Genomic DNA, 25,816 nt, shown 5'->3' with positions numbered 1-25,816 from the left:
TTTTTATGTGTTAATAATCAAGCTTTGCATGTGCTGGGTTCACACGTTACATTTGGACATAGACTAGCTAGCTGTCTTGCTCTGTTTCCAGTCTGGGTCCTAGCTAAATTAGCTGGCTGCTAGCTGTAGCTTCATATTTACCCAACACACAAGAGGGGCATTCATATTCTTATCTAACTAGCAAGAAAGCAAATCATGCAAAAGAGCCTTTCCCAAAACAATATCTTTAATGAGTCTAGAGTCATTTAGGAAGAACACAAGTTGAAAGAAGAAGTTAATTTGCACTGTTAGTTTAATTAAGATTGTTTCATGTTCATAACTTCACTGTGTTGTTCAGAGACTGGAACCAATAAGCATTTAACAATGTATCTGAACATCTAATCTTTATGAGAACCTGGCTGTGCTTGGATCTAAATGAGTCTACTGTGAAGCAGTAGGTGTGTATGATTGCCTGGGTGAAAACAGCAGCCGTGAATCATAAAATAATCAGCCAAACAACTCACAGATACACTCGTATAACTATTGCCTTCCGCTTTCACAACTCTTATGCTGCCAATTTAACACATTTGAGGTTTTGATGTGATACAAAAGTTTCCCCCAGATGTGAATTATACGGTCTAATAACTCGCAGGATGAGCCCTGACAGTGCATATTATGTTCATTCACGGTTGTTTTTGCACCTCAATCGCGTCCTACCTCGACAACTGAAACTGAGGAAGTGAGGATTCCTTAAAGAAGAAGCGCTCTGAAGGAGGAAGAGAATGATGAAACGAGTGATGAGGTTTTAATCAGAATCTCTTTATGCTGCCACACCATGGGAATTCTTCACCTCATGGGCAACGATGGGCAACCTCCCAGCATGCCTTGCTGCGTGGCCTTTTCAATAATGTAGCAGGGGACAGAAGGGAAACTAAATGAGAGGGGGAAACGATTTCCCAGCGCTGTAGGAGCCCCCTCTGTGACATTTACCTCTTGCATGCTCCTCAATGTGTGTGTGTGTGTGTGTTGTATGGCCCTCTGCCAGACTAATGATACCCCCCTCTGGCACACACTCAAGGCTCCAAAACCCTCCTGCTAGAGATGACTCACATGTCCACACTGAAGGGAGAGAAAAGTGGGTATAATGGCAAAGGAATTGTAAAGCGTTTGAAAGAGAAATATGAGTCGTATAGTTCAATATGTGTGCAGCTGAGGAACAATCGAAGGGCAAGATATAAAGGAAAATGTTCACGATGGGACGCGACAGAAAGTAGCAGGAGCGACTATCGGCCACACCTGTTACCATTCCGTACTTCATTAAGCGCGCCCCCCTTCGTGTGCAGCACTGGGTGTTATCCACGGGAAGCCACCTACCCCCCACCTGGGCTCATGGCATCTATCATTACCCCCATGCTCCAGCTCAGAGCCTGCATAATGTCACACAGCTGGAGCGAGAGGCTCTGGAGATGGATGAAAAAGAAAAACCCTTGCGAGCGTCATTAAAAAGGAAAGACCATACTTCTGCTACCCACAATATAGTTGTACAAGGGATTGATTGTCGCGCTGCATAAAACGGACTTCAACCAAAGATACAATTAATATGTGAAACTTAATGGGTGATGAATTCATCTCACCTCAAGGTCCTGTTATTGGCTGAATCATTTCACACAATCTTTGTTATCAGATCAGGTTTAACAGGAGAAGATATAGAAATATAAAATAGACGTTCTGTCATTTCTCACAAGCTTTTAGGCCTCAAATCTAAACAGCTCAAAGACATTTTTTCTTTATACCAACATGACAGTAAAGACCATGTGATGTTCAAAAACTTCAAACATGTTACTAAATAACCAATTTTTAGAATGCACATTTACAAATATGCAAAGGATGTGTATGCATATCAGATTTTTTGTTTTAAAGAAGAATTTTCAAACAGTTATAAATCATTCATATATCTGCCATGTTTTTTCCAACTCGTATCCAAACATACAGTAGATGCACCTTCTTAGGCTGAGAAACAAGCTGTTGTTGTCCAATCAATCATAAACAGACACTGTCAAGCCTTAAAGACGACTCGTGTCATGGAGCTAAAAATAGGTCGCCGCTCGGTGCCAGCAACTGTTTACACAGAGAAGAGATGGATGACTGCTCGTGTGAATCACCTACCTGTCTGAGGAGATAAACTACGTAATGAAGTGAGTTTGTGAAGACGCTGCAGAGAATGCTTATGAGAAAAAGAAAAATCTACGAACAAATAAGCTTAGAAAAGTTGTAGGAATACAAGCTAACATTAAGAGTGTGTTAAAGTATCAGCTACAGCTTAGGTAACTTCAAGAAAAGTAATACCTTTCAAATTTAATAATGTATTCAAATAGCATTACATTCTGAATCAAGTAGTACAGATACATCTTCCTGCTCGTATCCAGAGATTAATTGCATTAAAACACAAGATATGAGGTAAGTTGTATTGCCTATCACTAATATGCTAATAAGTGTCACGTGTCACAATGCTTAGAAATATAACCAGCACCACTTAACCCAGACGGGGGTTTGGTCACAAGACAAAAATTAGACAATTGTCAATTGAGGTAAGCAGACAAATATCATTTTCTATTCTAATTTGAGGTATACAATAAGCTTTTTTGCTTTTTAACTGTTTAACATGAAGTCTTCAGGCCTCTAAATGCACTCTGTGAACTTACTCATGCCTCAAAAATAATCGACACAAATCTGGAAGGGAGCACAATCAGCACATACACTCACAGTACGATGCTGACCTCTAGTGGATACACAGAATACTGCCACCTTCACACTTGGCAGGCCCAGATGCTCTTGACAACAATCATACAGTGTGATTTCTACTTTCTCATCTATTCCAGTGATCCCTGGCTGGGGACGGCGGCCTGGCGCAGCAGCAGCTCCCTGGCCAGGTCCGGCCTGCCGCTCTTGGCGAGACAGTGGGCGAGCTGAGAGGCTTTGGGATGGTGGGTGGCAGCAGGCAGCCCCCTCCTCCACATGGCCAGGAGGTGGAAGGCCTGGGTGGAGAGGCTATCCCCGGCCCGCAGCTTCACCAGCTGAGCGGCGCTTCGACGGAGACGCAGGGAGACCACCAGCAGAGAGACCTCCTCCTCTGAAAGCTCCCCCGACAGCCAGAGGAGAAGAGAGTCTGACAGGGAGTCTGGTGGTGGGGTCAGTATTTTGTTGTTAAGGGCACAGACATATCGTGGAGATCATATTTATTCAACACACTGAACAAAGATATATCAATACAAAATACAAATGTATACATCTTAATTCAAATTCACTAACAAAAGCTTTGACAATTCTAAATTGTTATTGGGTATAAGTATAAAGTGGGGAAAAGGGAAAAAACTCAAGTAAAGTACACCAAAACCTTTCACCCACCTGTGTCCTCGCGTAACCTCACCCTGGCTGTGATTGGTCGATTAATGGTTCTCACTTTCTGCGATGCAACAGAATAAAATGTTAGTCTTTTATTGTGAACGTCTTAAACTGCTTTTCTAATGTATGATTCCTTAGGAATGTTTCTGCACCTTGGGTAAAGTCAGAGACAGCTTACAGACGGGGTCTCCAAGGAGCTTTGTGTCCATGGCGACCGGTTTATCACCTCGCCACTCCAGCTGAACTCTGGTGACCTTGTAGAACATTGCTGTGCCCTTGTAGTGGGGGGAGCTGTAGTTCCCAAACGGGTCCACTTCTGTCAGACGCACCATGAGGTGATTCTTCTGCTGACTGTGGAAGGTGATTCGCTCGTTTGGGACATCATGTCCTTCGTTTTGAGTTCCTTTTGTAAAACAAGAACACACAAAATCTTCAACATTCTGAACAGAAATTCATGGTCTTCAAGTGATAACATTAAAACAAACATACATGAGTGGTGATTTCATGCATTCTGCTGGCTGCCTGCAAACAAAAATGCATTCACTTAATATAACAACATATGCATAGAGAAGGGACATGGAGGGAAAAATGTAACTTTTTACAAAAAAAACAACAAAGTATGTTCTTCCGTAGCTCGGTAAGAAAAGGTTCTTCTGATAATATAAATAAAATGTAATTAATGAAATTTCAAAAGCTAACAACATTTGAAACCGAAAAGGATCTACAGCTGCTCTGTGCTTGAGCTAAATGCTGATATACTTGTTAGGGAAATAATTATCTCAGACTCCTAGATGTGACATACAGGACCAACCTTGACGTCTATTTATGTCCTTTAAGGACACAGGCTGCTTCAGCCAATAATGTTATTGTTCCTGTCCTTTAAGGACATAGGCTGCTTCAGCCAATAATGTTATTGTTCCCATTCTGTGACCGGTCAATACTAGGTCACAGATGGTCTTTGTTGTGGGTGCACTGGGACACTTCCTTCTTTGTTGTTTGTGGACTCCAGGGTATGACATATTGGAGGCCATAAGTGGCGGACGCAAGTAACTCAGTGTGCCCAAACTGTCTAAAGCTATCTTATCAAAACATGTTGATTACTCTCTTTTGAAACCAGTTAAATGGGCTAGCAAGAGAGAGGCGCTCCAGAATTGACGTGGCAACCACCCGTGCAGTCAGACCGTGCTGTGATTGTGATGTGAATCCTCCGGCCGTAACTCCAAATAAACCTCCAGTGTTTGACATCAAAGCTCCTGCTCTACCCTGTCTCCTTCCTGAGTCGGTGACTCCCACTGCATTGCTACACAGAAGTTTCCATTACAATACTGTCATTAAGAGTTGATGAGACATTGAAGTCCTGATATATATATTTTTTTCAATGATTTTGACCCAATGATGGTGCTATAGGAAAAGCCCAAAATGTCCAAAGGTATAAGGATTAATAAATGCCTCTACCAATGGTATTATCCATCCACCAGCACATTATCACCATTAATAAAATACAATCCTTAAAAGGTCTTCAGACTAACAACAATCAGGAGAAAGTTGAGAAAGTGACTGTAGTCCTATAAGAATTTATTTGTGCTTTTCTTTTTAATATATTGCACATTCTTTTCTTACGACTTGAGAGCCTTTCTCATTAGTGTGCATGCATCTTTTCATCATGCCTCTAGTTTATCCTCACACCCTACCTGAGGAAGTGATGTTGCCGCTGAAGCGCAGGAGGAGCTGGTCTCCCTCACACATGGAGATCTCCTCCGATGTCTCCGACAGCACGCTGTATCCCTGGGCTCGCAGTTTGGACGTCTCCCAGCTGAGGTCTCTGTTGGGGAGGACAGCCACCAGGAGGTCGTGCGGCTCATCCTGTCTTCGCTGGAGGACGACAGTGACCGCATGGCAGCAGACCGACTCCTCCAGCTCCTCTGCCAGGGAGGAGAGGTGGAGAGGCTGCAGGGGAGACAGGAGACGCACCACCAGCAGTCTGAGGCAGGGGGAGGTAAGGCGTTAAGCTCAGAGGAGATATGAGATTATTGCTAATACAGACTTAATATACTTAAGATAGAATAAAACATTCTTATTACATACTGTAGAAGTCTGTTGAAGATAAGAAAGAGGAAAGCAATAATGAGAACTGTAGTATAGGAGCAGTTCACAGTATATCACTATAGTAGAATATTCGTAATTGCATTTATCTAAACTGGACTGAAAAACACTAAATATATTTACTGTTAAATCTTTAAAAATGGCAGAAGAGACGCCAGCATTTCACTTTTGTTTTAAACTTTACTGTTTTTTATATTTACTTTATTAACCATGCTGTGATTTATGGCCTGGTAATCGAATGTGATGGTTAACTGACAGCATTACCTTTTCACATGCTAATGACAGTTATCCAAAAGTGTTTCACAATCATTTTTTAAAACTGTAAGATAAATCCAAAATAAATTCACATCATTTCATAGAAACTGAAGAAACACAACTAAATACCTTCAAATTCTTGTTGTTTATGAATTCTTGAAAGATAATTTACATTTCCACCATGTTCTTACCTTCTGATAGAAATGTGAAAGCCTGGTATTCAAAATATGTAACCCCCCTTTTATCCATACTGACTTTCTGACTTAAACCCTTTGTGTGAAGCAAAGCTTTTCGAAGTCATGTTAGCTGTATTGTTCTCCATTTCACTTTGTGTCATGCCGCACCTACACTGTGTGTAAATGAGAAGTGTAAAACCCTGAAGAAGTGGAACAGAAGTTGCTTGAGTGGTGAGTTCTTCTTCTTGTCAATGTATTTGAGTTTATTTTAAACAGGGCAAGTTAAGAAATAATGTGATGATTGCATGTGTGATGTTTACAAGTTAGGGGGATTAGCAACTATAGCAAAGTAGGGCTAAGGAGGTGGAATGGAAACACTGTCGCTAATTATCTAGATGTTCTGTTTCATGGTTTGTGAAGTACTGCTTTTATATTACTGGATACGTCTAGTTTGTTTAGTGCTTCTCTGTTATTGTATGTGTTAATAGCTTCAAGCTAAATCTGGCCCCTATCTCTCTCCACTAAACATAGCTATACAAATATACATTTGGAATAAAATCACATAGCTGTAACCTCAAATATCTTATATGTATTAAACAAAATGCATCTGAAACCATTCTAAAATGTTACTGTTATCTTTGCATACACATGTTTCCTATAGATTTGTTCCTGTGGAGTCTCGCATCAAACCTCTTCATGTTAAAGTGTCCAACAGAGCTTATTGTCCACAAGTAAGGATTTTTCACAGGGCTTCAAACATAAACAATAACACTCACATATGTAAATCAACCCTCCTTAACTGTCTTTCTGTGGTCAGGGACAATGTTTGCTACTTTCTCTATGTGGCCGGGGGCCTCCTGATGACGGTCACTGGTGGGAGTGTGTATGTGGATGTGACGTCGGGCCAGAACCCTGCCTACCTGCAGCGGCTGTCAAACACACTCCTGGGGCTCATGGGCCTTCGACACAAAACACATGTTGTAAGAAACCTACAACTTGAACTGTTCTTGTAATCTTATGAGGAAAACATCAAATCATGCACCATGTGACTCATGGGGGGATTGTAAGACCGCCTGGCACAGACATGCAAAAGCCCCCACCTCTCCTTCAAAGGAGCAAAACACACAGACTAAAGGCCCTGTCACACTGTCCCGAAATTGACACCCGATGGACACACGAATATGGAATTGTGAATTTCGCACGAAGATGGCCCCGAACCACACACGAAGGCAACATTCACATTACATTTAAGACATACAACTGCAATGAAAGTACCAAAAACAATTATGTTACAGTACTATGATACTGTACTGATATCTTCAGACTTTGTTCTTTACTTTATCCGTCTTTATATGTAGAAAATATTACGTTTTCTCCGTAATGTTGTTTCCATAACAACAACAATTTCCTGTCAACTGTCCTTCAAAATAATATATTATATCCTTTTTAGTTTCACAGAACACAAATTGGGTTATTTACATAATATATTTACATGATTTTGTTGTGCAATAAAACAACCCGATGGACACACGATAAAGGAAATGTTCAAATTCGGCTGTGATCGTAGCAACATCGGGCCATTCGTGAGGGCATCTCAAGCCATCGTATGACCGCTGGCGGAGTTTCTCAGGCTCCGGCAGCAACTTCGTGAGCGGAGGCAAAATCTTTGGCATGCCAAAAAATTGCCGAAGGACCTTGCGAAGGTTCATTTTCGTGTTGAATTCGTGTGTCAATTTTGCCCTTCGTAAGGCCATCGTGAGGGCATCTTGTTATCCACGGTGCCATCGGGCATTCGCCCCGATCAGAGTGAATGTGAATGCACCGATGATAACACGAAGATGACACGATTTAACAAGATGCCCTCGAGTGCCTTACGAAGTTGCCGCTCACGAAGTTGCTGCCGGTGTTCCGGTTTAACTGGTTCCCCGATCAACTGGTTGACAGATGTGGAGGCGTGGCCTTCGACTGAAATACACATTTCGATCGCTTCTTCTGTCGTTTACATAAATCTTTTGGTATATTTGGCTGGATAGGAACACTTTGATGCACATTCAGTACCAGTGTGTGAGGTTGTGGTTACGATGGCGATATCCGGACGCGAACAGCGAGGACTACAAAAAGAAAAACGAGTTGACATGGGGATGTCTGTTCAAAACATTGCGAGCTCCAATAAATCATTTAAACCAGCTATTGTTGGCAGACTTATTACTGAATATCGTTCTTAATGTGATACCAAGTCCACCTGATACCTGTGTATACCTTCAGACAGCCTCCCAGTGAAGCGTGCGTTGTTTACTCAGAGTTTGAAAGCAGCGTGGAGAAGTTTTCAGCTGTGTTAAACTGTGATCCTCTCAGGTAAACTGTGATTCGCCCAGGGAAAATGGGATCCGCCCAGATTAAACTGTGTTACATCTTCTGTGGCTATCTACCAGCGATCATGTTGAATATGAAAGACACACACATACATCCCTTATAAAAACGGCATTCTGCAGCACTCATCCAGATAACATGTGACTGTTAACTCGTTTTGCAAAGATAGCAGCAGAAATGTCATTGCTGCATGTGCAGGGATATTTAGACTTTAAAATGCTGATGGGTCATTAATCTTGGTCTCGGCAAACAATATTAGGAACCTTCTATTCAAACTACATAATATTCAGTGTCCATCGACATGAAAATAACAAAAAAGTTCATGCTGGACTCAAACCAGAGTCCCAACAGCAAAAGTCACTCCAGCCCTGCACGTTATGAGTGCGCCACGGATCGAACCACCACACTAGAATATTTTAGATTAACCTTGTTAAAAAGTTCCAGAAAAATGCAACCCGACCATCATTTATAATGTGAGCGAATGTATGTACACTTTAAGCCATAATATACATAATATAGTATACTGACTGAGGTCTGTATCAAGCCTCATTAAGACCCACCGAGATCAGATATCCTAGTTTATACAAGTATAAACGGGTATCAAATCGACTCGACATCATATTAATAACGATATATGATACAAATGTAAGACTGACAACACGAATAGTTTGTAAAGGATTTATTGACGTTAGAATTATTAACAAAGCACTTGTATACTAATAAAGGAATGGCTTATCTAAAGCCAATTGAGTAGCACTTTAAATGTTTGGCTCTATGAAACCTGATGTACTGATTCTGTTTTCTTCAAGTTTGTATCTTCTTGGTCTTATGCACTTATTGTAAGTCGCTTTAGATAAACGTGTCAGGTAAATTCAATGTCATGTAATGTAATTGACGTGAGTGTTTTGAACACTGTTATTTTATTTTTGATTCTCTGTGAGGTATCGTGTTGATCCGTGGCGCACTCATAACGTGCAGGGCTGGAGTGACTTTTGCTGTTGGGACTCGGGTTTGAGTCCAGCATTAACTTTTTTGTTATTTTCATGTTTGAATAGAAGATTCCTAATATTGTTTGCCGAGACCAAGATTAATGACCCATCAGCATTTTAAAGTCTAAATATCCCTGCACATGCAGCAATGACATTTCTGCTGCTATCTTTGCAAAACGAGTTAACAGTCACATGTTATCTGGATGAGTGCTGCAGAATGCCGTTTTTATAAGGGATGTATGTGTGTGTCTTTCATATTCAACATGATCGCTGGTAGATAGCCACAGAAGATGTAACACAGTTTAATCTGGGCGGATCCCATTTTCCCCTGGGCGAATCACAGTTTACCTGAGAGGATCACAGTTTATCACAGCTGAAAACTTCTCCACGCTGCTTTCAAACTCTGAGTAAACAACGTGTGCTTCACTTGGAGGCTGTCTGAATGTATACACAGGTCTCAGATGGACTTGGTATCACATTAAGAACGATATTCAGTAATAAGTCTGCCAACAATAGCTGGTTTAAATGATTTATTGGAGCTCGCAATGTTTTGAACAGACATCCCCAGTCAACTCGTTTTTCTTTTTGTAGTCCTCGCTGTTCGCGTCCGGATATCGCCATCGTAACCACAACCTCACACACTGGTACTGAATGTGCATCAAAGTGTTCCTATCCAGCCAAATATACCAAAAGATTCATGTAAACGACAGAAGAAGCGATCGAAATGTGTATTTCAGTCGAAGGCCACCCCTCCACATCTGTCAACCAGTTGATCGGGGAACCAGTTAAACCGGAACACCGGAGCCTGAGAAACTCCACCGGCGGTCATACGATGGCTTAGATGCCCTCACGAATGGCCCGATGTTGCTACGATCACAGCCGAATTTGAACATTTCCTTTATCGTGTGTCCATCGGGTGTCAATTTCGGGATAGTGTGACAGGGCTTTTAAGAGTTGTTTAATCTCGTTTTTTAAAATGTATTTATTTTTGGGTTTTTGAATTGGAAACACAATTCACGGTGGTTATTTGATGTCTGTGTCGTTGTTTTGTGTCACTGCGTAATTGTTTTTTTAGTTGACTTTTGTCTGTGGTTGTTTTCCCCCTCCTTGTGTGTGTCTTTTTACTTGTTTTGTGTCTCTTTCATTTTGAGACTGATTTTGTGAAATTAATGTGAAAGTATTCCAATTTCCTGTCATATCATGATAATAGTTTACTAATGTTTTTTTTGTTGCACATTACAGGCTAAGTCTGTGGTGAAACGAAAACTGAAAAGGCTGTTTTTCACTGAAAGGTGAGGGGAGATATACAATTATTCATCATTATGATCAAAAACAAATAATATGCATTCATTTTTTTGCCAAATGTCCAACCTTGTCTTTATGAAATGTTGCTTAATGGCCTCTATTTGTGATGTAGTTTCAACAGCCTCCTTGATATGATGAAAACAACACTGCAATTAACTCAACATCATTACAAGCTTATAGTCCGGTGTCCTGAGAAGCAGACACACCTGGACTCTGTTAACTGCATCTTAGCAAGAAGGTACAAAATGAAATGATTACAATGAAATGAAAACTGTTTTGCTTTCACTTCTATTAATCTGTGATGTCTGACAGTGTTCCCTTTTCTGTGGTCAGGTACAGGATTTATTACATCCTTATTTGTGGTGCGTCAAGCAAACACGTTCTTACCCTACGCATAGGGAACAAGAGCAACAAGCTAAAAACCTACAATCCGTCAAATCAACTATGGTTGATCAGCTTTATCAGCAAGGCAAGGGAACAAAGAGATGTGGTAAGAGATGGAAGATTATTACAGTCTTCTGGCATCCAAACACAACTGATGTATTATTTAGGATAATCAAATTTTTTTATTTTAATATATATATAATATTGTTTGTTTGACAGGTTTATCTTTTACTGGATGGACAAATCAGCAGTGGATCTGACAAAAATGATGCTACAAATAAGCGTCCTCCTTCCAGTCTGACTCTGGGCTTATCTGCACTCTCTGTAGTCTTTCTGTGGATGTTTCTGCCTCATTTTGCAGTTTTTGCTGTGATCTGTTTAGGTTGGAAAGTACAACAAAATCTCCACTGACTACTGCGATCACAAAGAAGATCATCCTGGTTTTATATCTGATTTAACGCAACTCAATCATTTTTGTACTGCTTCCGACTGGCTCCAAAGCACTGCAATGAGGCTTCTAATGAGATCAGAAAAATATACCTTTTCTCCTGCGTCCCTGCAGTGGCTCTCTTGTTCTAGGATTGAGTCTTCCATTATAATATTTATCCACAAAGTGCTATGTGGTCCGTAAACTTATAATCTATGACTGAGCTCTGTTACCAAAAAACTGTAATAAAAAACAATCTCTCATTTTAATTTTGTGTGTTTTGTTTGTTCTATTATTATGTGTATATTTCTTGAATAAAGTATTTGTTCCAGATGCTGTATATCCCTTTGGATTCTAGACTCTAAACTAATCTTCTCTGGTGTCATTCTCCTAATCCATTTAGCTTTGTACGAATAATGATTTCAAACCTGTCAACGTGCTCCGTCAGCTCAAAAGACACCAGCCCATTTAGCTGGTTCCTGACTGTGACTTTATCCAGGATGCTCCACTGTTTGTCTCTTGAACCCAGAACAATCGGCGGCTCGTTTGACATCTCTTTAGACTTCCCAGAGGCTCTGACAAAAACATTAAAAAGAAACAATTATATTTTTAACAAGACCTAACTCATCAGGGAGGCAGTTCAAGTTGCACTGAGCACTTGACATACTTATATGGCTATCTCTTTACTCAAGTTGATTACATGACCATCAATTCAACTTTGAGGAATTTGTATCAATTATTCATCTCTGGTCGCCCTTTTTTAGCCACATCTCATGACGAAGACACGCTTAACTCGCCTCCTTCTGTGGGAAGCAGGTTGATCCCATGATGGAGAACCACTGACAGGCCACATTTGGGGGTCTTGCTCCTCTTCTTGTCCCCTTGTCTGCCTTTTCTTTTCAGTGTTTGGGGGACAGGGAAGGATGAGAGTGAGGGGTCTTCTCAGGGGCTTAGAGGATGGGTGGGTGAGGTAGAGAAACGGACTTGTAGACACCACCGCGTGGTAGGCATCGCTCCTAGTCTTGACGGCAGCTAGAAGAACAGCATCTACTGGCTGGATCTGAGGAAGTTTATACAATTATATAATTGTTATTTAAGCAGCACTTTGGACAATGTGTGATACTGTATGAACATTGTTTTTTCCAAGAAAGGCTTGATCTGAAACGTACTCCCAAACATCCCACAATACATAACAAATCAGTGGAATAAACCAATGCTTGTTGTTATGATATGCTAGTGTTAAAAGTAATGTTACCTCCGTACCATGGTTTGTGCTATAACTGGAGCAGCGAAGGCTCCTGGGAGGTAGTTCAGGCAAATCCGCGGGTCCATGGGTAGCTTTAGTGACAAACCTTTTGTGGTAACTGTGTAATTTTCTCTTTTTAGACAGGACACCACTGCAAACAGTCCAAGGGAATACACCCTCACATCTGCAAATGAGCCCTGTCAAACAGGTACAAAGAAAATAAATTGAGTTATCTTTTTTTATCAGTAGTTCAATCATTTATTAACAGAAAACAATATTACCCGTGATATCCAGTCTGGCTTAAGGCATGGACAATTATAACAATGTAAGTTATTATTGCTTCCACCAACATTGTGGAGCTGTATTTCCCTTGGGGTCTCTTAAAGTCATGTTCTTTTTACAGCTGGAAAAGTGAAATGGTTTCAGCAAAGATGCAAAAGGATGGTTCAGAACATTTGCAGACAGAACACAAAGGGTTTGGGTTGATCATTCTAAATTCAAAGTACTATCATATTAGGTGGACCACAAGGCTCTATAATAGCACCCCTAATGTTTGACATTTTATTTAAATAAATTAAAGAAAGGCACGTCTAATTCTTTCTGAAGTTGACCACTCAAAAGTGCCTTTTATAAACTGTAGTTATAATTGTATTATTTAAACCAACCTTAATTAGTAACAATAACAAATGTACCGCTCATAAATACTGTAACATAGTTAAAAAGGGATTATAACTTTTTAGTTCACAGCATCTCTTTTAGTTACCCTGTGACCTCCATACATGCCCTCTGTGGTTACAGGAGTGACGTAGCTTGCCCGCCTCTCCCTGTCAACTATCTTCACTGCAACATCCCTGTAGTTGCCGCGGTAACGTGCGCAGAAAGGCACAACAACAGTCACGGGGAAGTGTACGTTAGCTCCCTCCTGAACTTTGAGCCTGATCACTCTGCTGACCAGCTCCTCTGAACCCGTCACCATCAGGCAGCTCAGGGTGTCGGCCACCTCACACCTCAGGACCTCAGCCACACCCATAGGTGCTCTGATGAAGCATGTGTCCGGTACATCTGATTGGCTGTCTCCCTGTTGACCGCTGAGCCTGGAAATCAGTTTAGAATAGACATATTTACACAAATACAATGCCGATGATGTGCAGGTGACATTTTGAAGTACAGTAAACATTGACAAATAATGCGCTGAAGAACAAGAATTGCATATTTGTCTCCCTGCATTCATTACATGTCACTTGATGATTTGATATACTTTATTAATCCCCGTGGGGAAATTGTTTCTCTGCATTTGATTGATTGATTGATTGATATACTTTATTAATCCCCGTGGGGAAATTGTTTCTCTGCATTTGACCCATCCTAGTGTTAGGAGCAGTGGGCAGCCATTTTGAACAGCGCCCGGGGAGCAGTGTGGGGAACGGTGCCTTGCTCAGGGACACCTCTGTAGCACTTGGTCTTGCCGGGACTTGAACAGGTGACCTTCCAGTTGCCAAGCCAAGTCCCTATAGACTTCGCCACCCATCCTAGTGTTAGGAGCAGTGTGCTGCCATTTTGAATGGCGCCCGGGGATCAGTGTCGGGAACTCAGGTAGCACTTGGTCTTGCTGGGAATTGAACTGGTGACCTTCCAGTTGCTAAGCCACGTCCCTATCGACTTCGTCGCCACCACCGCCCTATTTTTTATTTTGCGATTTTTTTTTTTTACACACTTTTATCCAAAGCGACTTACATACTCAATACTGTGGGCAATCCCCACAGGAGTAATTTGGGGTGAAGTGTCTCAGGGACACAACGACATGCTGACTGCAGTGGGGTTTGAACCTGTGATCCGAACACCAATGCACTACCCCACTGCACCACACGCATTCCTTATATATATATATATATATATATATATATATATATGACTTTAATGTGACTCAAAGTATAAAGTATATTTCTAGTAAAAAGTGCAACCATCTTAAATATTTCTGAAATGCTGTGGCATGCACATTCTCATATCAGCTTCTTCCAGACTTGGCCTCTCCCTCTGATCGGGATTTCTGGATTTGTTTGGCTTTTGGACAGATCCGGGCATTGACCTGACAATGACCTGAAATAGCCTGCTAAGGATGCCATGTGGTCAATGTGTGTGAACCTGGTGTTGAGCCACTGCAGAGTGTTTACTTCTGTATCAGCGGGGGAAATGAGGGGAAAGAATGGAATCATGTTCAGAATCACATTCCTGTTTGCTCCCTTAGTTGATGGTGGAAAGATGATGATTATGATGTCTACTTACCCTACTGTGATCCATTCATTTGTTTCCTCTTTTGCCTTTTCTGTCCCCTCCAGGAAATCTGTCTTTCTTTCTTGAGAATGACAGTCCTCAGTATCACTCCCTTGATCACTTTTGACCACTAATTCTTGCCGCGTCTCTTTCACATCATTGCGGTCAGAACTGCAGAGTCTGTTGTCTGATGTTTGCTCAGTGTCCTGTGATGGCATTATATTTTGATCATTTCTATCCTCCTGTTTATGCCCAGAGTTAGCTTCAAGGGGATCACAGGAGCTTAGGTGATTTTGATCATCTTCAGGAGGCTCTGGTTCTTTTATATTTCTGGTCACCTGAACTTCTGCATCCACAGTTGAGGCATTCTCTGCACATAATTTGAGGATTTCTCCATCCAGTTTAGCTATAATTGTGTTCAGTGTGTCCATAATGACATCTATGTCCTCCCAAACACTCAAAAAAATATCTGTGAAGGAGTCTGAACAAGGTTTGACTTTCCAATGTGTATCTGAAACAAAACAAACAGATAGAACAGAGGAAATGTGTTGTATATCACATCAACAAAGTTAAAGGGGACCTATCATGCAAAATGCACTTTTGTACGTCTTTTATATATGAATATGTGTCCCCGGTGTGTCAGGGAACTCACCAAGTGTCAGAAAACACAACCCTCTCTCTTTTCCTCCCTACCCAAATCTCTAAAAACGGGGCTGCAACGGATCTGATACAGACTGACCCAGATTTGAAATATCTCTGACGTCAGAAACAAGGAGCTCCGCCTATATGGGCAACTCTCCACCTATCAGGAGGAGACAGCCACGGCCATTGCCGTTCGAAAGCACTGGAGACGATGTAGTACATATGCCAGGCCTGTAGGTGGCGCTGTAGTTTGCCACAAAAGCAACAAAGAAGATTTCTCACAGAATCAGCCCTTGCAAAAACAGGGCTAAAAAAGAGCAAATAGAGCGAAATGAGGCACGGCTAAAATGCATGATCTGTTTGGTATTTTGAAAAAAAACTTTGCAGACATGTTTTATATAGGTATGGCCCTACAATATATTATTCAAATATAGCATGATAGGTCCACTTTAAACTTTTACAGTTTTCTGCATTTTCGAGAGTCAATTCTAGATACTTTAACTATTATTTGTGTGGACAGCAAAAAGACTACAGTCTTTCTAAGTTTTTCAAAACATTTTCATACTTATATTTTAACTGTCATTTTCACTTCAACTTATTCTCATACTTACATTTTACGTCAACTGAAACTGTTTCAACTTCAACATACACTTGTCATCCTTACAATTAAACTTCCTCTGACATTTCAACTTTTTCTTATACGTTTAAACTTCCACTGACATCCACTTCCACTACTTCCTTTTGTTCTTCAATCAAAGTAAGCCTTTTCTAGAGACACGCACCAGTCAGATCAACTCACGTACCTGTTGTGGACGCTTCCTGCTGATCACTGTCCCTTGGCGGAGACTTGTTGGCACAATCTCTGAGAACACCTCTCCACGCTGTCACACTCTCAGAATGAAAAACACCGAGCTCCCTCATTACTCCCAGAACTCTCTGCTTGCACAGTCTTTCCTCTTCATCATCCTCCTTATCTTCTGCAGGACTGAGCATCCCTTCTTCACTGCCGCTCTGTATTTCCTCTCCTTCGCCTCTACCTGGTTCTTCTCCTATGGATTTACTTCCACACACAGTGCCATCATTATGCTTTCTTCTGCTTCTGACAGCTTCAAGCCCCCCACAAGTTTCTGTCAACATGTTGAGGAGACTGTTCTTTCTCCTCCTGCCATGACGGGACTCTTCTTCATCCATCAGTTTATCCACATGCAGATTTGCATCCATGCTGAGAAGAAAAACAACGGGTCAGATGTGCTAATCCAGCTGGTTTTGTGCCCTTTTTTTAGTCCAATTGCACACGGAAAAAACAATTCTCTTGTCCAACACAATGATGGTGAATAATATATAAAAAAATAATCTAAAGCTACAGGGCATTATTCCCTCCTTTTTACATTTCAAGCAGAAAACTCCTTGGTCACTCGGTCCCTGGCATTTTGTGTGTTACTGTGTACAGCTTTCCTAGTTTTCAGTCGTATTTATATGGCTGCCAGCAGTAAAACATGTTGCCAAGACGACTCCTGGAGGCGTGGCAGGGAGGGACAAAAGAGCAGCCACAGAGCAAAAGATTTGCAGGAAGACTGAGTACTGTCCTCCAGGCATCTCATCCCTCTCGTCTATTCTTCTGTCACTCATTTTACTGCTTGAACGACAGATAAATACGTCATCTCTCTAAATTCAGCCCCAAAACTGTTGCCCAATGGCATAAATGTTACTTGTTTTGAAAGCATGTTGACGATGAGGTTGTAGAGTCACATGGCTAAAATATTTAGTAGTTAGTAGAAAGCCAATACATACAAAAAAACCATTTAAATATATTAAATCTTTGGTAAAATATCTTTTTTTGTTTGATGAAAGATATGTTTTACATACTGAAGCAGCTAGCCATCATTGATTTTATTGTTTAATCCTGGGCTTTTATTTCTGTAATATGTCAATGTTTTGAGTGAGAAAGGCCTGTTCTGCCTTGAAGCTGCAGCTCTCTGCCACCATCGTGTGGCTAGTGCTGCAAACTGTATCTTTATAACTTATTTTATCCCTTCTGATTTGAAGTTATTGGGACAATCGAGGGACACGAAATACACGAGAAGATGTTGAATATATTTGAAATAAAGCCTTATATAAAAATGTGTTCATAAATTCCTAATTAATGGTAGTGGGGTCGAACTGTTCAATACACCTGCTATTGGTCTTGATGCTTTGACATAGGCATTTTCTCAATTTGTCCTTTTATTGGTATAATCTTTCAGCATTATTAATATTCATTGTTGTTGGTATATACTACATTTGTATTTATATTTTCCATATTCATTGTTTTACACTGTAGTAAAATGCACATATTTGTACATAATTACTTCTTATAACTATTGTTCTTATCGTTTCTAAATTTTCAAATATATTTATTTTCAAGGGGATCGAGCAACGGTATCAACAAATGTTCATACTTTATTCTGGAGAAATGGTATGACTGGAAGTACAAATTAACTTGATACTTAGGTTGTCATTTGTTTTTTAAATAAATGAATTACTATGCCTAAGATTAGGGATACTTTATAATAAAAAAACAACAAAACCTAATGTTTATTTGCCAAAAATGTTTAAGCAATAAATTCCCTTGCTGTGTAATCTAAACTAAAGTATAATTGTTTTTGGTTCAATTAAATGCTATGTATGAAATACACATTTCCATGTCATACAGTATCTGCCTCAATACTATATTAATTCAACTACCGTCATCAGAATAATATCATGCATTAACAATGATTGATGAAAACAATGTAACTACATGTGTTGTTTTTTCCCAGGACTCACTTCATTAACTGAGCCAGGCATCCTGCTGCATTCCTGCCTGTGCTGAATACATAGCCCGAGGCCTTCAAGATCAAGCTGGGACATGCGTGTGTTCCCAGGAAACATCCGAAGTAGTGCTGAACACTTTGCTGTTCTCAGGTGACACAATAGCATACTTGTTTTGTTTTACAAACAGACTCACGTAAAACAAAGGAGACCACAATATTAACCATTTAAAGCTTAATACTATTTTAGAGTTTTAGTAGTGCTCAGGTACTTCTGCAACTGGCCCTGCACTGAGATGGGCGTGGTGTTACCGAACACACCGCGGAAACAGATGAGCACGTTCTGAGGGCTCGCGACAGTCAGCAGAGTGAAACAAGCTGGACATGGCGAGTGCGCAAAGGTGTGCGGATGATGCCTGAGGTTTCCACCTGTTTTTAACCTGCAGGTAAGCTCTTCTCTCACTCGGACGTACATCAACGTGTTGGGTAAACACACTGACTTCAATTGTTGTGATAAAATTCGGCTAAAGTGGTCAAGTATCTGACGTGAATGGTCTTACGTTTAATTAGCCTCTTTATGTGTATGACTTATTTGCCGGTAAGCTAATATGAACTGCGTCACTCCCACTTGTACTTTTCACAACGTTTTAATACCTTTCTTTTCCTTAGTGTAAACACAGGCTAAAGAAACACACCTCACTCACACATGTAACCACTAGTGTTGCACTACTTTGTTATTTCAATGTAAACACTCTGCAAAGCTTGTAGAATGGCAGCTTTTGAAAGAGTATTGTCTACTTAATTTAATATAATAGCATTCTTTCATTATCTTTTGTGTGACTGTCTCCTCAAAACACCACTTAATATTTAAGTAGATAACATTTCAGCAGGGAACCAAGGTATGTTTTCCCAAACCAGGAAGGGGACACCAATTGAACTTTGTTCAAAGTTAGTTCGCTGTGAGATGTGCAGAAATATGAGGTAGGTGTGTATGCTATGACTCACTCATGTACTTTCTAACCATACCTAAGGGTGTGCCTAGTGGGTGTTACCCCAGCTAACTGCTCATACTTCTCCTGTGCAGGTAGCCATGCGTTCAGACAGTGTGTTGTTGAGGAACAGCTTTAATTCAGATCATTTCAATTATTTATTCACCAAAGTAAAACATACTAGTATAAATCAAGAGACAAATTGACATATGTGAAAATATGCCCCCCTAATTATCTATCCAAAGCTTTAGAATAGGCGCTCCTACACTAAACAGAGTTTTTACAATACATATTACTAACATATCTAAAATTGGAGGGAGTTTTTGCATCACACAGAAACATTTATAAACTTAAAAACACGACCTAACCAAATTACCTAAAAACCTATCCATAGTACATTGTCTGAATTAATAGGTCGGATTAAAAAAAAAAACGCAGACACATTGCAAATGAAAATACAAGGTAATACATTAAATGCATTTCAGATTAAAGTAAACTTCTTTTAGTCCGAAGCCATTTAGTGTAGTCTTGAACATATTTGTTTAAAAACATAGATCTGCATCAGCTCTGATTAAAGACAGACGTATATAAACACATTTTTATACTACTATCAATCTAATTCCATATCTGTTGGCGTATGCAAGCCGCACTAAAGCTGGTAAATCTTAGTTTTCTTTACCCTTTATAAGATGCTTTGTCTTAGTCAATATCTAGCCACATATGTTCCATCCTGGTGCATTTCAGTGAGTTGTGTTAATGTGTTTGTGTGTGTTGTTGTATATCTTTATGAGTGCACACACACTGCTTCATATGTTCCCAGGCCCAAGTGGGAAGCGCAAGCCGTTTGATCTTGTTAAGTTCTCTTTTTGCTATTGATCTAAACACCCTGTGGAGTGAGACACCAGGCAATAGCTGTGGATCAAAACTCCCATATCCAGCCCTTAATGTTGTTTGCTGTGTTTGGTGGGTAGCTCTGTGTTTGTGTGCAGTTGTGTGAGTGGGGGTACTGTAGAAGCGCTAAAAGACAGAAATGAGGAGCAGTCCAGGTCAAATGTGCTAGCAGGCTTTGGCGTGTGCCTGGGCTGGCTGTTGGCCAATACAGGTCCCCGCATATTCACACTTCAATACACAGCTGGGCAGGTCTGATGGAGTGAACCCCCATTGTAAGGACCTGTGGTGGTGTGAAGCTGGGACTGTGTGCTCAGCACTGTTGGGAGGGTAAGTTAACGCATGTATTCTATCACAACTACTAAGTCCTTGTAAAAAAGTGTAACTGGTAATTTAATCTAAGTAACACTATAACAAGTTATTCAAACATGATTTATTTCTGTTATTTTGGTATTATTACACTATCAAATGCAATACAAGTAAATACAAGTCAAAAGAAACAAGAGAGTTACATACAGTAAGATAATAGAACAATGTAACCTTAAATGAGAAGAACACTAGATATGTTGATGCCTTTCATCAAGTACATTCATGCAGTAGTCTTACGACCAATGATGAAACACATGACCGCATACCACAGTTTAAAAAACAATACATACTGCACGAGTATACACCGTATTTGGTACACCCACACTATTTTTAAACTCATTGGTTAACCTACTTACTAAAGAAAGAACAAATTAATCAAAGAAACACAATATGCTCATTTTACAGTGCAGTATATGGATTAAGAGCAACCACACATTTGTTCATCGACTGAACTTCCAAAAAGATGCAAATACTGCCTTTTAATACAGGCTTTAGGATTCCATATTCAATGATATGCCATTTAAAACCTTCAGCAGTAATTTGATAATAACTCTTTTTTTATATGATTGTAAAGTTACTTTTGTATTCTGATTACGTAATCCCTTTACATGTATTCTGTTACTGCTGCTAAGTACTAAGAATGCAAAGCAGCAACTTTAAAAAGCTCGTTTAAAAGGAATCTGACCAAACAAAAAACCCGGCTAATGTCCTCCTAACACTCTGAGCCAAATGATGTTGTCTTTGTGCATGCATAGTTGAAAACGTTTTGGCGATCATATCAGATTTCTATTCAAATAGATGATTTAATCTCAAGATATGGAAAGTTTAGTCCCTGTTCATGTTCTCTTGGTGAATTATTTGCACAGTGAAGTATGCAAATGGGTACACATGCTGCAAGAATGTGTTTATTAGAAAGCAGAAGTAACACTTCATATACCTTTCTCACTGTAGGTTTACAACCCAAAGGAGAAGTAGACGTGTGTGTGTGTGTGTGTGTGTGTGTGTGTGTGTGTGTGTGTGTGTGTGTGTGTGTGTGTGTGTGTGTGTGTGTGTGTGTGTGTGTGTGTGTGTGTGTGTGTGTGTGTGTGTGTGTGTGTGTGTGTGTGTGTGTGTGTGTGTGTGTGTGTGTGTGTGTGTGTGTGTGTGTGTGTGTGTGTGTGTGTGTGTGTGTGTGTGTGTGTGTGTGTGTGTGTGTGTGTGTGTGAGAGCGAGCAGTTCTGCCTCACAATTCATCAGTGCTCAATTTTGAAAAGATGAAGACAGGAAACGGACATGTATCAATAGCTTGCCATTTTAAAGGGTTATTATGATGCTGGCAGTGAGCTGTGATGTAAAGCTGGGATTTTCAAACTCTACCTTTGAGACAAATATGTCAGTTGGCCTTTTTGCTGGAATCCAGTTTGTGTTATTTGAAATCAGACCTTAAGGTAAGTCTATTCCCTAAACCTGACTGTAGAGCCACACTTGAATGTTAGCATGCTATGTCCTCATAGCTATTGCTGTTTCCTGCGGTTTCATCCAGGAGTGTTGCAACTTTTAGATTTGCTTATGTGTTTCCGTTCTTGAATTTGCAGTACATGTGTTTGATCTTTAGAGTGAGTTTAAAAGGAGTATGTATTATAAGAAGTAGGCTTGTTTGCTTTTTTTAATGAGATTATATGGCAGTATCGGTGTTAATCTCATGTCTGCAAGGTACATGTAAAGCTACACATGGTTGTTTTAGCACAGCATAAACGCTTAAAGCAGGGGCAAAGAATACAAACATCTGCATGCCAGCAGCTGTTTGTAAAGCTCAGCTATTATGATCGATTTCATTAATAAAAACAACCAACAAGGCGTTTTCTTCTTGACTGTTGTAGTGTCTTCCTGCAGTCTAAAACCACAACCAGCCTTCACACATTGCTTTTTGTAAACTGCGCAGAGCCAGACTTTATTCCCTGCTTCCTTTCTGGTTTATGCTAGGCCAAGCTAAATTATGCTATCTCCATGCTTTGATTCCATATACACAATACAGACATGGGTGGTATTGATCCTTTTTTCTAACTCTAGGCAACAAAGTGAAGAGTATTTTCCAAAATGTTGAACATTGCTTTCTGATTAGGTATCATTTCGTAATTGAAGTGGAAAGATGGTTTAATTCAGCGTTTCTCAAAGTGTGGGGCGCGCCCCACTGGTGGGGCGCAGAGATGTGATAGGTGGGTCGCTAAAAAAAAAAAATTATTTAAAAAAAAAAAAAAAAAATTCAAATATTTTTTTTTCACATTTATTTATTATTTATACACTGGTGGATTATCAAAACAACGACCCGCCCGGGGTGCAAAACGTATCAATGAAAAGCGACCCTCTACCACACAAAACAACACCTGTAGATAATAGGGTTGCCAGAAACTGACCATGATCAAAATCGATTATTCGGCAGCCCTGGCGAATAATAATCGATTATTCGACCGCTTTGTTCATCTTTAGTCGCACGTGTGAGGGAGAGGGGGGGCGGGGTCGGTGTGTAGCGTGCTGCAGCAGCAGTCTGCTCTGCACGCAGGCTTCCTCCAAGTTTACAGTAAAACAAACTGGTGGTGTGACCAATGACAATTATTAATACTATTACTATTATTAGCATATATATATATATTTATATATATTTTGGTTGAAAATAAGCCAGAAAAAAAAAAATACATAAAAAAAAAAAAAAAAAATATATAAATAAAATCGATTTTTAAAAATAATATTCGATTATGGAGACTGTAGTGAATATTCGAATAATCGAATAATCGCTGGCATCCCTAGTAGATAACCCAATTTGTGTTCTTTGAAATTGAAAAGGATATTGCATTGTGTTTGTTACTTTCGTTGCAGTTGTATGTCTTAAGTGTAATTTTGCATGCTTTTATTTTGAAGGCAAGTTTACGCTGTTGACAGTTGTTGTTGCTATGGAAACAAGAAACGTTTCACAGCGGGCGGAACTTGTCATAAAGTCCGCGATAATAAAGCCCACCCATTTAGAGGGAAGATATGATTGGTCAATTGTACTGTCATTTGACATTACTCTCGTTCAGTTACTATAGCTGGCCCAGCGCCATATAGATAGAAGAGTTACGACACCGGAAGTCCAAAAACGGTTATCGTCACGTGGTTCATGTAGACGAGGATCGTTCCCCGGAAGTTCATGGCGGGCAATGTGAATGCATTGATAACAGGAGATAGAACTACGATTTTTGTTAATTATTAGTGAATAAAGGTTTTGATTTGCAATATTTATACAACAAATCGATATGTGTATGTATTTACATCAATATGTTTTAAAAAATAAAATCGAATTTGCTAATATTAAGTGATAATATTAGGATTAGTGTGAACAACTAGTTTACAAGTTACTAACAGTGCCTTGTTAAAGAGCCTGTTGCTGTTTATTTATAGCTTTGAATTCTTTCAAACCAATATTATCTTCTTAAACTTGTATGGTAGTCAGGAGCATCACTTTCTAATGTGTATTGATACATTTAGAGGGAGGGGATCTAAAGTAATGCTTTAAAATTCAGATTAGATTCATTTCTACCATTTTCTTAAATTCATGGTAGTTTCAGTAATCCCCTGGTAATTGAGGACACAAGTTATCTAAATGACTAATGTCATCTTTTTGGCTTTCAGAAAGGACAGGAGACCGACAGGTGACTATCAAAGGACTAGCAGCAGCAGCAGGACTAGCAGCATATGATGATAATGATGATGTTAAATGTGTTGTTTTAGGAACATCCATTGCAAATACATGGAATTCAATAAACATTGAATAGCATATCATGCAGTTTGTCGGTGCCTTTTCCTCCGTGTTGTCCTGGTTTGCTGTGCTGCCTCCGAGTAGCCACCATGGTTTGATGTGCTGCCTGGGGATGCTCAAATCGCTCAGAGAAAGGAGTACAAATGTACGGCTTCCCCACTGACACAGAGCGGAGGAAAAAATGGCTGGCTCAAGTCAGCAGGAGCAATTTCACGACCAACAGCAACACAATATGTGATGTAATTATATACAAACACTGCATTTGCACTTTTTCATAAAACGAAAACCATACCATTGGGAAAGCTTAATGTTTTGTTTAATACAAAAAAACAGGGAAAGGCTTGAAAAACACAGAGTTGAGACTCAGGGTGCAGGGTGAGGGTCTCAGTGCAGGTATTCAGGCTCCATTGAATCCCCCTCTGGTTCTTGTGCTGAAAGAGGGAGCAACAGACAGGAGAAAGGGTTATACACACAGCACACCTATTGGATGGGAAATGCCTTGGGGAGATAAGGTGTTTACTTATATAAAACAGTAGTATTAAACGTACCTTGTGTTTTCACTCTCACTTAAGTGCCTCTCCCTTTGCCATCAATCCAAAATCAGCTGAGCTGCAACATTATACAGACAGGTAATAATCAACAGAATCACAAGGACACAATATGGCTCTGCTAAAAACACTCACTCTTACACGCACCAAAGTTATATTTATCTAATATTTAACTCCCTCCACCCCCGCATACAATCCCGTTTAGAAGCCCCTCTTCTCTAATTCAACATGTTGGACGAAATGACATTAAGAGAACGGAATTTACCATTACAAGGCTGTTCAACGTGTGTTGCTAACTTGCTTCGGTATGCTAGCTTAATCTGTTATCTGTAAACGTTCCCTAAATCTACTAATTTAGGGATAATCCACTGACATCCTTTAATACACATGTTCATTTGAATCAGAGGTACTGATAATATCCGCAATATAAATCTTTAAACTTCTTCTTACCTTTAAAAGTCCGTCACGAACGGTGTATTATGCTGCAACTCCACAGCTCTGCCAGCCTTGGCGCTAACTTCCGGGGAACGATTGAGAGGCTCCACGATCCGCCATTGCTGTAAAAAAGTGGTCCATTGGAGTGAACGGAGATGTCGTAACTCTTCTATTAAATAGCTCTGAGCTGGCCCTCTGTGAATTCATAGCTGGACGTCCAATCAGCCCCTGTCTTCACAGACTCGCAGAGAGGAGCTTCTTTCATTTAACCCTTCACATTCAAACAGAAACTGAATAGGCAGATTCAAAGGATCTATTTCTTTGGAAATGTTATTTTAAATACAATTTAATCAAGTTATTTTTGGTAAAACTATTGACAAATATTACTAAAAACATATTTAAAAGAAATATATAAAGAAAAATATAATTTGTTTTTAAATATTATTTTGTAGAATATCTTAGGCCCTCAGAGACAGG

The 25,816-nt window shown here is 40.0% G+C and overlaps 3 protein-coding genes across 8 annotated transcripts in view; 2 read left to right on the top strand and 1 right to left on the bottom strand.

The window, feature by feature from the left end:
- Positions 1-239: 239 nt before the first annotated feature.
- On the bottom strand, positions 240-16,976 carry dthd1 (death domain containing 1). Of its 2 annotated transcripts, none has more exons than XM_034105733.1 (10): positions 16,353-16,976; positions 14,920-15,418; positions 13,400-13,730; positions 12,654-12,833; positions 12,188-12,450; positions 11,819-11,965; positions 5,073-5,362; positions 3,534-3,784; positions 3,385-3,442; positions 240-3,157 (listed from the first exon to the last, which is right to left on the bottom strand). In XM_034105733.1, exons 1-10 carry the CDS (start codon positions 16,768-16,770, stop codon positions 2,850-2,852), a joined length of 2,745 nt encoding a protein of 914 aa, XP_033961624.1. In that variant the 5' UTR covers positions 16,771-16,976; the 3' UTR covers positions 240-2,849. The 2 variants fall into 2 exon arrangements, with proteins under 2 accessions (XP_033961624.1, XP_033961625.1); XM_034105734.1 differs by lacking the exon at positions 16,353-16,976 and adding an exon at positions 15,560-15,587.
- The window catches only part of arap2 (ArfGAP with RhoGAP domain, ankyrin repeat and PH domain 2), a 144,474-nt gene continuing 124,013 nt past the window's right edge, over positions 5,356-25,816 (top strand). The window contains exon 1 of one of the 4 annotated variants that reach the window (XM_034105732.2): positions 5,356-5,377. The gene's annotated coding sequence lies outside the window, so the exon portion shown is untranslated. Of the gene's footprint in view, positions 5,378-18,635; positions 18,785-21,807; positions 22,012-25,816 lie in introns of those variants that run through there. The other 3 variants (XR_011644971.1, XM_034105728.2, XM_034105730.2) reach the window with 3 other exon arrangements.
- Positions 5,733-11,609, top strand: LOC117463487 (uncharacterized). Of its 2 annotated transcripts, XM_034105736.1 has the most exons (7): positions 5,733-6,146; positions 6,577-6,646; positions 6,733-6,895; positions 10,517-10,566; positions 10,692-10,817; positions 10,913-11,069; positions 11,183-11,609. In XM_034105736.1, the coding sequence occupies exons 2-7, from the start codon at positions 6,612-6,614 to the stop codon at positions 11,372-11,374; spliced, it is 723 nt and encodes a 240-aa protein (XP_033961627.1). In that variant the 5' UTR covers positions 5,733-6,146; positions 6,577-6,611; the 3' UTR covers positions 11,375-11,609. The 2 variants fall into 2 exon arrangements, with proteins under 2 accessions (XP_033961627.1, XP_033961626.1); XM_034105735.1 differs by lacking the exon at positions 5,733-6,146 and having other exon boundaries at positions 6,312-6,646.

Source organism: Pseudochaenichthys georgianus, chromosome 18 (assembly GCF_902827115.2).
Source record: "Pseudochaenichthys georgianus chromosome 18, fPseGeo1.2, whole genome shotgun sequence".
Taxonomy (NCBI): domain Eukaryota; kingdom Metazoa; phylum Chordata; class Actinopteri; order Perciformes; family Channichthyidae; genus Pseudochaenichthys; species Pseudochaenichthys georgianus.
This window is presented reverse-complemented; position numbering and strand designations above follow the sequence as displayed.